General features: G+C 35.7%; 2 protein-coding genes across 6 annotated transcripts in view; both read right to left on the minus strand.

Annotated features, from left to right (window-relative positions):
* LOC110100890 (mitochondrial intermediate peptidase, mitochondrial) overlaps positions 1–12,594 on the minus strand; it is a 71,005-nt gene that overhangs the window by 26,614 nt on the left and 31,797 nt on the right. For all 5 annotated transcript variants that reach the window (XM_028693593.1, XM_020828604.2, XM_020828606.2 and 2 more), the window contains 3 exons: positions 2,865–2,984; positions 2,650–2,775; positions 1,434–1,589 (listed from right to left, as the gene is read on the minus strand). In XM_028693593.1, coding sequence (XP_028549426.1) covers positions 1,434–1,589; positions 2,650–2,775; positions 2,865–2,984 — 402 coding nt within the window. The remainder of the gene's footprint in view (positions 1–1,433; positions 1,590–2,649; positions 2,776–2,864; positions 2,985–12,594) is intronic.
* LOC110100891 (bZIP transcription factor 53-like) lies at positions 468–1,352 on the minus strand. Its single transcript, XM_020828607.2, has 2 exons — positions 1,315–1,352; positions 468–1,213 (listed from the first exon to the last, which is right to left on the minus strand). The coding sequence occupies exon 2, from the start codon at positions 1,012–1,014 to the stop codon at positions 622–624; it is 393 nt and encodes a 130-aa protein (XP_020684266.1). The 5' UTR covers positions 1,015–1,213; positions 1,315–1,352; the 3' UTR covers positions 468–621.

Here is a 12,594-nt window from a genome sequence, read left to right on the forward strand (position 1 = left end):
CTTCCACTGGAGCTACTCCAACCTTTTCACGTATATGCTCATTTCGTATTCTATCTCTAAGAGTAAAGCCACTCTTCCACCTAAGCATCCTCATCTTTGCAACACTTAACTTAGTATTATGCTTTTCTTTTAATGTCCAACATTCGGCACCATAAAGCATTGCAGGTCTCACCACTATCTTATAGAATTTTCCCTTAAGTTTGAGGGGGACTTCTCTATCGCAGAACAAGCCCGATGCATTCCTCCACTTCAACCATCCAACTTGAATTCTGCTGATAATATCCCCATCTATTTCACCATCACTCTGAACAATAGATTCAAGATATCCAAATCTAATGCTTCTAATGATAAACATTGCAAAATATATTTATATCAAAATTTTCAAAAACCAAATCTAATGCTTCTAACGATAAACATTGCAAACAACTTACACCAGAATTCTGCTGAAGACATATCTCTCTCAAATGTACACAAAATGAAGGAGACCATCATTCTACAAAACCTTGATTCCAATAGCAGCCATTGATTGCAGTTGTTAACAGCAGAGAATTCAAATTCATTAAACACAGAAACCAAAATAGATTACAGCTATTCCATTTCACTACCATAATAGCTAAAAAATCAGCACTGAAACATATAGGCAGACCTTAACAATGGCTGAACTGAACAAGTAAAAGGCCATGGCTTCAGTATTGTATCTGGAATCTCAGGGATGTCCATTGCCATCCCACTTTTCTCCTCCACCTGCTTCAGAGTGGTGTTCAGAAACTTCAGCCTTTCAGTCAGTTCCATCACTCGGCTCCTCATCGCTGAATTCTCAGCATCAAGCGTAGAACACTTCGTACTGATCAGATTCACCTGGTTCAAAATCCCATCGTTTTCTTCCTTGAACTGAGAGATTTGGCTCATCATATCATCCAAATGCTGCTGCTTTTTCATCCGAGATCTCCTCGCAGATTCCCTGTTGGACAACATCCTCTTCCGCTTCCTCTCATCAATTTCCTCAGTCGTCATCTCTCTCAAAACAAGAAAATCTTGAGCAAAAATAGAGATCGGGATGACTTGAGAATCAGTTATTTGGAGCAAAGGTGAGCTAATTCATGAGATAACATAGAAGTAGTAGAGGAAAACAACAGAGAAGGACTGAAGAAGGCGAATCCTCTGAAAAAAGGAGCCGGAGTTCATAAAGGCCTGAGATGGTGGGTGTTCTAACCTAAATCATCAAAAAGATCGGTCAGATTTACAGAACGAACGGTATGGAGATGGAAAGAACTAGGCTTTGATCATATATATAAAAGCTAGGTTTAGAGATACCACAAAGAAGAGCTCTTGGCATGTAAAAGTCGTCGGAGTATATATATATATATATATAAACAAGTTGAAGCTGCTAGACCAAAAAGTAGTATATTATGCAACATAAACGGGTCATATACCTCTTGAGGATGATGGAGTAGCAATTTCATGACATCTGGATGCCATGACTCTCCGGGAGAAAACGGCATGCTGCTGAATGTCACGCCAAATACGGACTGGACCAACAATTTCAAGCCCTCAAGACACTGGAAAGTTGGAAAGTATGATGCAATTACCTGTTCAAACATTGTCACATTACTGGTTCTAATGAGGAATGGCATGTGATAGCCTCAAATAGGAATGGTTTAAATTACGTACTCTTTCAGGAGAAACAACAATAAGACACAAAATTTAAAGAATAATTAAGAAAAGGAAAAAAAAACGAAACTATGTAACCCATAAGGAAATGACTAGTGAATACAAAGAGAAATTCATTGCATCAGCACCAATACTCTAGTACGGTGTCTGTAGCATATAATAATTCTCTTCCTACCCAGTAAACAAAACCATTCATAGTGAACACCGATACATAAACAAATAGAAACATGCATGTACCAGGCCATGTATACATATAGGCATGCAACCAGCAAAAAGAATCAAAGATTCGACATACGCATGGTGTGTGCAACCTGACAAAATCAGCATTCTCTGAGGAGCTTTTATTTTTTCAGTGGTCAAGGCAAGGCACACTAAAATAAAAGTCTCCAACTTGATTTAAAATAACCACTAGGTCCAAAAGTTTACTCAAGTAAAAAAGTCAACTTTTCCAGTAATAAGCATGCTTAAGTTAATCTTTAAAAAATTATGATGTGCTTTCAAGAAAAGACATACATAAAATTCAAAATATATTTGAAATTCATGAGACTCATTCTCAAGACTTTAGGCTTATTGCATACCTAACTCTGCCCTCCTCTCCTACCTCAGTCAACACCGAAATCCTACTGATAAACTAAAAGTCTCTTGCAAATTGTCTGACATGCTAGACTTCCATCTCCATAAGTGTCCACTTCTTGCACAATTGAGAAAAATCGACCTCTTCACAATATACTCACAAAAAACGGAAATTACAACCTGACTTTCAAAGTGGTAATTTCTCTTCTATCAGTATACCACACAAATAGAATGGCCACCACTGAACACATCCCCAACATGGCCAATGGATGGACATTGATAACCTACTAGTGATACCCACAACCAGCCTGATTATCCTAATGCCTAATGAGTGCACATAAAAATACAAATAAAGGCAGATGCATTAAATAATCAAAATCAAATTGGTAACTGCACTAGACTTACTGAAGAATCTAAATCACATGCCGAAGATTTCATCCTTCCTGTGAGGTAAGCCTCATCCCATGGCTCTAGATCTGCACGCAGATCATTATCCACTGTCCTCTTGTAATCCTGTATTAACTTAAACTCCTACAACAGAACAAGAAATCACTCATCAGAGAAGTATATGGATTACTAAAGTAATTTAACGTGAATTTTTCTTTAATCCTAAATTATACCGCATCAGCCCTAAGCCTGACCATATTGCTTAGAGTGAGCAAAAAATCCATGACAACATCAGGTGATGCAGCCATATTTGGACGAATTGCAAATTCAGCATAAGATCTACACCCCATTATCTGCGCATGTGAACCAACAAAGGAAAAGATTAAAGCTTTCATTATTCTTTTTTCACGCACGAGGAACATAATAAGTGATCAAAAGCCATTTTAAACTCGACTAAAACTGTAAAATGATAATGTTCAGGTTAGAGGAGAAAATACAAGATACATAAAATTTAAGTAATATTCGTATCAGACCTCTTTTAAAACTCATATGGTCCAAAAAACATCAGGGGGTGGGACAAAATATGATCAATAATATGCTTGTATTCACAGGGTAAGATTATGGCAATGTTTGGCTTGCGATACTAAATTCCTATCAAAGTTTAGTTCAATTGAGCCCCAAAAGCCACACCCCAGCAACGTTGAATCCTTACCAACAGTTTGAGTTGTTTGATCTCATAACCCTCAAATCCAAAAAGTTGACTAAACATTGTATCAGCAAAGGAAATACTAGATCTGACAACTAGCCCACACTCAAAGGTTGTTAATAAAAGTAAATTTACTGAAACGAGAAGGTTAAATGAAATTGAATGAATGGAAGATTTTTTTGGAAATAGAGATCATACTAGAATTAAGTTAATTGTCATAAATTAAAATTATGGGAGAGAATAATTGAGCATAGGTTACAACATAATATGATGTAGTTTCAATGGAATCTTTATAGTGAAGGTAGCAAGTTGATTGATGTTTTTTTAGAATGATGATGAAATGCTTATTTGGTGGTGGTGAAGCTGCAATTCATGTTTTTGGACAGATTTGCATCTGAAACTTATAAGCACTAAAAAAATTTGTTTTTCTTTTAAAAAATTAATGAGAAACTCCATATCAAAGATTTGAGATGTTAGGGACCTAATGGTAGTGTTTTTATAGATTTTGGATCAGTGGTTGAGAAGTTTGAATCTTTTAATCTGATTGCTCACACAAGAAAATTGTCACTTTACATTGGAATTTTGGGAATGGTATATTAGGGTTCTTAAGAAGTTGAGGCCTTGGAAGGTTATGAGAGATCTGTGTGGCTATTTAGGAGAATTTTGGAGAGTTTGGATATGTTTGGAGGCAAAGTGATGCAAAAATTGAGGCTAAGTAGAGGAGATGAAAATTGTATCGGGAAAGATGAGGAAAAATGATAATATGAGATAATTAAGGACTCACTAAAGCCCTCGAGGATCAGCCACAAAGTTTCACCAATGATTACAACAACAACAAGCTTTTCCACATGAAATTTGCACAAGCAAAAATTTTTTTTTATTCAATGAATCAAAAAATACAAATCAACATCCTATTTATAGGCTTTTATAAGCTTATACAACTTTGGAAAACCTTAAGAGCCAATAAAATACTATTACATAGATTGATGACATGTACTAATACTAAAAACAATATAGTAAAGGATTTAAAATTAAATTAAAAGTTTCCAAATATATGAAAATTCGGATTGGCCATAGAGAGAGAGAGAGGGAGAGAGAGAGAGAGAGAGTAGAGCGGTCGTGAAATCAATCAATTTATGAAGATCTTTATCTTTTTAACTTGTATGACCCACCTACCCATCAAGGGGCCTTAAATTAAGCTTTTAAATTATCCTCCCATGATCTTAAAAATATTTTGGGATGTTCATGGGCTTGCATGGAGAGTTTTGCATGATAACTGGCCCAAATTCTGATGATGGGCCTTAGTTTGTGATATTATCATTAGTCTTTGTTTTAGTGCTGCAACAGCACCACCAGACCTTAAAGAACTTTACTCTGCAGAGTTAAAATCCATGAATTCATCAACAAGACCCAGCATAAGCTTTTCTGTAAGATTAATTTTTCCATCTAATCAAAAATCTAGGTGATGAACATTTATCACTGAGAGTTTTTCTGAAATTATGCCATTAATATCCAGAAATTATAGGGTACAAGTAGCCTATAAAATTGGACTTGCATCTCTTACAATAGAGTTATCTTACAAATCTTGAGCCTTCATAATTCCTTGATAAGAAAGTATATCCTGAATATTAAAAACAGGATTTATATACATGTCAGAAGGTAATTCAAGGAGATAAGCATTTGATTAATATTTCTTAAGAATTTGAATGGGCCACAAAACCCTAGCATGAAGCTCTGTTTGAATTCAAATGAAGACATATTCACATTCGTTATATTCCTTAGTTGAATGTTCATAATTCACTGCATTCGCATATTTATTATTACTTAATTGGATTTGTTGTTTTACTTGTTTATGTAGATTATTAAAATTTTGTACAAATGTGAATGCAACATCAGAAAATAAATGAAGGGAAATATCTGCCAAATCAATTAGTCTTTTTAGGTTATAACCATAAAGAACTTCAAAAGGTATTTTCTGAGTCATTCTGGAAATAGTGCTATTATAAGCAAACTTAGAAGTAGGAAGATGCAAGTCCTATGTGCCAATATTTTTACCTACTAAATACCTTAGCAACTTGCCTAAGATTCTATTAACATCCGTTTGACCATCGATTTGGGGTTGAAATGCAAATGAAAATTTTAATTGTGTTCCAAATAGTTTCCATAGAGTTTACCTGTCTGATACTATTGTAGATGGTAACCCATTTAGTCAAACAATTTTTTTAAAGAAAAGTTTGACTATGTGGGAGGCATCATTAGCTTTTTAGCAGGGTTAGAAATGTGTCATTTTAGAGAAGCAATCAATAATCACAAAAATACTATCATGTCCACGAGGAGTTCTTGGAAAACCTAAAATGAAGTCCATTGAAAGGTCCTCCCAAGGTCAACGGGAATCAGAAGAGCAGTACACTTTCCAACTTTGTGCTTAGTTAATTCTTAACAAAACACAATAGAGAAAACAGGTTCATGTAATTGACCCCACTTTGTGGGATAAAGGCTTGATGTTTTTGTTGTTGTTATTGATCATTAGGAACCCAAGAGTCTTGTCTAGATTATTGTCATTGAATTTTAAGTCTTCTAAGTTGGTCATTCCTAGGTTCAAGCTCAATTGGATTATGAAGCTTAATAGTTAAATTTTATAGTTGGTCTTGAAGAGTTTGAAATATATTTTGAAACACATTAAATTTTTCATCAATAACATCCAATTTTTGTTTTGTGGTTTGATGGAAGTTACTTACATTATTTTAAAGTTCTTCAAATTGATCTATAATGGCAATTTTAGGTGGCAAGTTGATATGCGAGGCGTGTCAAAAAAAATAAATAATGAATGAGACAGATGAGAAGGAAATGCTATGGTTGAGAGAAAGGGAAAATAGAATATATATGCACAATCAGAGTAAAATTAAGGCTAAGAAAACTTCTAGAGGGGGGAGGGGGGTTCTTAGATCCCAAGCTCTTCTTAAACAATTCAAGTCATTTTAACAAAGTTCTATTTAGCCTTAAAAACACCTTGTTTAGCACAATTCATTCTGACGCATGCAACGAAAAAAAATAAAATTTAATAAATTTTACAAAACAAACAATCCTTTCAAATATTAATAAATACTCAATGCATATATTTAAAACGACAATCACGAAAAATATAAGTTCTAGCTATCTTATCTTAATTCTAATTCAAGGAAGGCTTTATGTATGTAGCACACCCTTTCTATTTAAAAAATTGTAAAAATATTTGATGTAAGCAAGCCTTGGGTATGCTAGCTTCTTGGATTCTTTGGTTTTTGGGCTGCTTGTTGCCTCTCGGGTTGGGCCTTGGGCTGCTTTGGTTTTGAGCTGGAAAATTAGGAGCTACTTGGCTCTAGCTCATTAATGCTTGAACTAATGTTAGCTCATTAATATGAAAAGAAATTCTTCTTGTAAGCTCATTAAGTGGAGTTGAATCCTTGCCTTTTTCCCCTTCTTTGTGTCTCCTTAGTTTCTTACTGTGTTGTTTCCCGTGACTGCTTCATTCTCCCTTGCTGGGTGATGGTTATGGTCTCCTGTGCTGCCCCTTCGGTTTCCTCCAGGTGCTGGTCCTATGGTTGCTTTACCTCCCTTTGCTGGTTGCTGATTCTGGTCCCCAGTGTTGCCTTTTTGGTTTCTTCCTTGGATTTTTTCCCGTGGCTGCTTCTACCTGGTTCCTGTGCTGTCATTTTGGGTGTTGTTCTGGAATAATTTCTGGACTGGTTTGGGATGTTTGACTCCCTCTTTCCTACATCAATTGGTGGTTGTTTGGTTCCTGTTTCTGTCCAGACTCATGACTCGATTGTTTGGTTTTTGGGAGCCTTAAATGATGCCATTTTTCCAAGAGTTTCTACTGTTTTTGTTGGTTGTTTTGGACAGCTATTTTATGTCTTTTGAGCTTCTTTTTGTCTATTTATAGGGATGTTTTGTGGCTGTCTAAGAGTTTTTTTTTTAGAGAGCTTATGATGTGATTTTTGGAACTAAACTTGCGCGTTTCTAGGATAGCTTGCGAGCTATGCCTTTTCTCTCCTTCTTCTTCTAGGAAAGCTTGCAAGCTTGTCATCCTTCATCTCGGCTTCTTATCTCCTTCTTCTCTCCACAAGTATCGGTGTCACTTGTATCCTTCTTCTCAATCCAAGAAAGCAAGTTTAGGTGTTTGTTTCATTTTAAAAGTTTGTAAGCGTAAAGAGTTGTAAGTGTCTTTCTATCAACATTTAAAATTGCGCAATAAAAGGCGCGCCTCAGCGCAATTTCAACCAAATAAGCCTCAAAGCCTACGCAATAAGTTTAGTTTATGAGGCTTACGCCTCAAGTTTACTGAGGCGTGCCTCGCCTCATATATTTAAGGCGGCGCCTTTTTAAAATTTAACCTTTTTTTTTTCAGTTCGGACCCTAGTTGCCGACGTGGCGCGCCTAGTGAAATGTCGACGTGGCATCAACATTTAAACCCTTGTAAAGGTCGAATGGCGGAGTCGACGTTTCGATTTTCAAGTTACAGTAAACTTTCGAACTTTCAAGCATTCACCCGGAGGAATTTCAAGCATTCTTCACTCAGTTTCTTCTAAGATGGCGTCACCCCCAAAGAAAAAGGTAACTTAATGCTATGTTTTCTGTTTCGTAATGCGTATTTTATGGTTATGCTCTGCGTTGGCGTTCAAGACTCTGAAGATCTTCCGATTTTATGCTTATTCTATGCGTATGCATGGCTTCTCGAAACTTTTTAAATGTTTGATACTGTGATGCCATCGTGTTTTCTCTGTATTCAGGGTTTATGATAAATTTATATTGAAATTTGAAACATAAAACCTAACCAAATTTTAACCAACGAGTAAATATGCGTAGATTGTGCGTACGAAATGCGTCTTTTGTGCGTAAACTATGCGTACACGTTGCTTACTTAGTGCTTATACTATGCGTACTTTATGCGTGCGTATAATTTGCTGTATGTTTCCTGCAATGTGCGTGTGATGTGCGTAATATATGTGTATGTTATGCGTACATTGTGCATGACCGTTGCTTATATTATGCGTATGTTGTGCGTTTTTTGTGCGTATCTCATTTACTTATTTTTAATCTATCATTTTTTTTACAATTTTCAGATATATGTTCGTCCAATTACCTATAGATGCTATGTTTCTTCGTTTCGAACAATCTGTGATAACTTTGCTCGTATGCTTCTTCGTTTAGAACAATCTGTGATAATTTTGCTCGACAAATTACTCCTGAAGTCAAGGACACATTGAAACATTTAAAGGTGATACAATTTTTTGAATTTCCTGGGTTTGAGCAAAATGTCCCTCTTATTTATGAGCTGATCTCAAGGTGGAACATTTCAAAACAATGCTTTGTTATAAAAGGTCAACCCATTCCTTTCACTGCTGATGAAGTGGCCCTTCTTACTGGTCTGCCAAATAAAGGAGAAGAAATATCCTGGCATTCCTTAGCACATACTTCAGTTACATCAACGGAAATAAGGAATGACATGACGGAGTTGAACAAGCAAACCCCCCCGGAGACTATGTTAAGAACGTTTATCATGTATTTATGTTCAAATTTACTTTTTCAACTTAACAACTTCAAAACCCCTCGGTTGATTCAAAGAATAACAAATAATCCAGATGTTTTTTTGTCAATAAATTGGGCTAGTTCAATTAGGGAGTTTTTAGTTGGAGAATTTAATAAGACATCCTCCAAGATTTCAAATAAGAAGCCAGCAGGTTACATCAACGGTTTTGTACCTCTGCGAATTGTGAGTGCTAAGTGCTAACTGCTAAATTCATTCAAAAATTTATTGGCTCAATGTGAGTGCTAAAATTTTCTTTCATCTTATGCAGATTTGGTTCCTGGAGCATACTACTATTCATGCTCCTATGTATGCTGACAAAAAGATCCTTTGCTTTGCGATGATGTGGCATCTGATGATGAGTGGTTTGTAGATGATGAAGTTGAAGTGATGCCGTCTGAATTACAAGATGAAGATTTAAATGTTGATTTCTTTGATGGTCTTAAAGCATCCACATCCACCACAACTCAAGAACAAATAAAAAAAGGAATATAAATAATATAGTTTTCTTTTCTTAAACTTTTATTAATGTATTACACTATTATTCATTATGATATTGTTCAAAAATATTTACTATTTAGGGAAGAGGAAGATAACTAATAATGAGGAAGAAGAAGCTGATTGGGAGATATTGGACTCTATAGGAGAGGGGGAAGAGGAGAGAGCAGCTCATCATAATGATGATTCAAATGAAGACCCCCGTAGTGACAACTGATGAGTGATGATAATGCTAATGACTAGTGAGTTCCTAACTTCTTATGTGATATGTTAATGTCATTGCTATTTATCTTGTGCATTTTTATGTTTTATATATTATTTACTTATTAGTATATACAAAATTTAATATTTTATGTTTACGCAATTTTTTGATTTTGAGGCTTACGCCTCAAATCGCCTTGAGGCTTACGCCTCGCCTCACGAACGAAAAAAGCCTCAATACCCGAATACGCAATTTTAAACCTTGCTTTCTATTATAAAAGTAAAGTTATTTTTATTTTAATTGTTGTATTTTTGGAAATTTTGTCTTTTCAATTATCCTAGGAAGAGTAGCTTTTTCTTGCAAAAATTTGGTGCTTTTCCAAATTTTTGCTTGCATCAATTTGGTATCAGAGCAGGTTAGCAAATCCTAGGTTTATAAGTCGTATTGTCAGTTGAGTCTTGGTATTAAGTAAATTTAAGTTTTGTTGAGTCTTCTTTTCTTTGTTTATAAAAATGGAAAATAAAAAAGTCAAGTAATCCAGTGGACAATCTTCCAACATCAAAAAGGATACCTCATCATGCAAATACTTCAGATCTTTTACAGTTTGAGCTTTTCAAGATTCAAGAGCAAATACATTTAAGTGCCGAAAGATTCGAAGTTAAAAAACTTTAACTCCTATCTGAATTTGAACGAGAAAAGGAAACCATTAAATGAAAGTATGACATTCTAATTCAAGAGCTAGATGCACCTCCTTCCCAACGGGATAAATCTAAAGCGACATCATCGGGAGATGAGTTCTTGGAGGAGAATTGATTAGGCAAGCCGTGGGTGTGCTAGCTTCTTGGATTCTTTGGTCTTTGGGCTGCTTGTTGCCTCTCGGGTTGGGCCTTAGCTGCTCTTGGGTTGGGCCTTAGCTGCTCTCCGGTTGGGCCTTGGCTGCATTAGCTTTGAGCTGGAAAATTGGGAGCTACTTGGCTCTATCTCATTAATGCTTGAACTAATGTTAGCTCATTAATATGAAAAGTAATTCTTCTTGTAAGCTCATTAAGTGGAGTTGAATCCTTGCCTTTTCCCCTTCTTTGTGTCTCCTCAGTTTCTTCCTGTGTTGTTTCCCGTGACTACTTCCTTCCCCCTTACTGGGTGGTGGTTCCAGTCTCCTGTGCTGCCCCTTCGGTTTCCTCCAGGTGCTAGTCCTGTGGCTGCTTTACCTCCCTTTGCTGGGTGCTGATTCCGGTCCCCAGTATTGCCTTTTCGGTTTCTTCCCTGGCTATTTTCCTGTGGCTGCCTCTACCGGGTTCATGTGCTGTCATTTTGGGTGTTGTTCTGGAATAATTTCAAGTCTGGTTTGGACTGTCTCTTTCCTACATCAATTGATGGATGTTTGGTTCCTGTTTCTGTCCAGATTCATGGCTTTGATTGTTTGGTTTTTGGGAGCCTTAAATGATGTCATTTTTCCAAGAGTTTCTATTGTTTTTGTTGGTTGTTTTGGACAGCTATTTTAGGTTTCTTTTGAGCTTCTTTTTGTCTATTTATAGGGATGATTTGTGGTTGTTTAAGAGTTTATTTAGAGAGCTTATGATGTGATTTTTGGAACTAAACCTACGGGTTTCTTATCTCCCTCTAGGAAAGCTTGCGAGCTTGTCCTCCTTCATCTTGGCTTCTTATCTCTCTCTTCTCTCCACAAGTATCGATGCCACTTGTATCCTTCTTCTCAATCCAAAAAAGCAAGTTTAGGTGTTTGTTTTATTTTAAAAGTTTGTAAGCGTCAAGAGTTGTAAGTGTCTTTCTATTATAAAAGTAAAGTTATTTTTAGTTTAATTGTCGTATTTTTGGGACTTCTGTGTCTTTTCTATTATCCTAGGAATAGTAGCTTTTGCTTGCAAAAATTTGGTGGTTTTTTCAAATTTTTGCTTGCATAATATTTTAGGTTATGATGGGTTCATACTTCATACAAAAGGTAAATGAGATCTTTTTTATTGGTGGTACTAACTCGAAAAAAAAAATTCCTATAAAGTTGCCAACTAACATGCAATTTTGATTTTTTTTTTTTTTGAATAAACTACCAAATAAGGAAAATGAAAGCTAAGATAGCAATACTACCTTTCTTGAAAAAAGATTAATCATCTTTTGCAAGGTACCTCAAATTAGATTAGATCCCGTCGAAAAAAAATTTGATTTCTACCAACAACAACAACAACAACATCAAGCCTTTGTCCCACTACGTGGGGTCGGCTACATGAATCCTTTTCACTATTATGACCAGTTAAAACTCAAATTCTTATTAATAAAGAAAGATCATTTCTAATATTTTCTAACCAAGTCTTTTTCGGTCTACCTCTACCTTTCTTAACATAAGTTAAATCTAATACCTCAACTTTCCTAACCGGGTCATCAGAAGGACTTCGTTTAATGTGACCAAACCATTTAAGTCGACTCTCTCTAATCTTATCTTCAACTGGAGCTACTCCAACCTTTTCACATATATGCTCATTTTGTATCCTATCTTAAGGGCCAAGCCTTGATTTCTACCACAAGCAAAAATTACCTTCAAGCTATTTGAGTTTGAATTTTTTGGAGCCCTTACTCTGATACCAAAATGATGTAGTTTCAATGGGATCTTTACGGTGAAGGCAATAACTTGATTGGTGTCCTCTTAAGGTGATCATGGAATGGTTAGGTGGTGGTAAAGTTGGAATTTAGGTTTTTGGACATATTTGAATCTAAATTTCTAAGCTCCAAAAAATTTGGTTTTCCTTAGAGAAAATTAAAGAGAAACTCCATATCAAAGGTTTGGGATGTTAGGGACCTAATGATGGTGTTTTTTAAGAATTTTAGACTAGTGGTCGAGAAGCTATGAAACTTTTAATCTAGTTGCTCACAGCAAGAAATTGTCTCCCTATAATGGAACTTTGGCTAAAGTATTTAGGATTCTTAGAAAGTTGAGGCCTTTGTAGGTTATGACAGATGTGTGAGGCTATTTAGGAGAGTTTG

Source organism: Dendrobium catenatum, unplaced genomic scaffold (assembly GCF_001605985.2).
Source record: "Dendrobium catenatum unplaced genomic scaffold, ASM160598v2 fragScaff_scaffold_325, whole genome shotgun sequence".
Taxonomy (NCBI): domain Eukaryota; kingdom Viridiplantae; phylum Streptophyta; class Magnoliopsida; order Asparagales; family Orchidaceae; genus Dendrobium; species Dendrobium catenatum.

Bases quoted from the DNA above. Each gene is read 5' to 3' on its own strand.
- LOC110100891 (XM_020828607.2), bottom strand. From the start codon at position 1,014: ATGACGACTGAGGAAATTGATGAGAGGAAGCGGAAGAGGATGTTGTCC.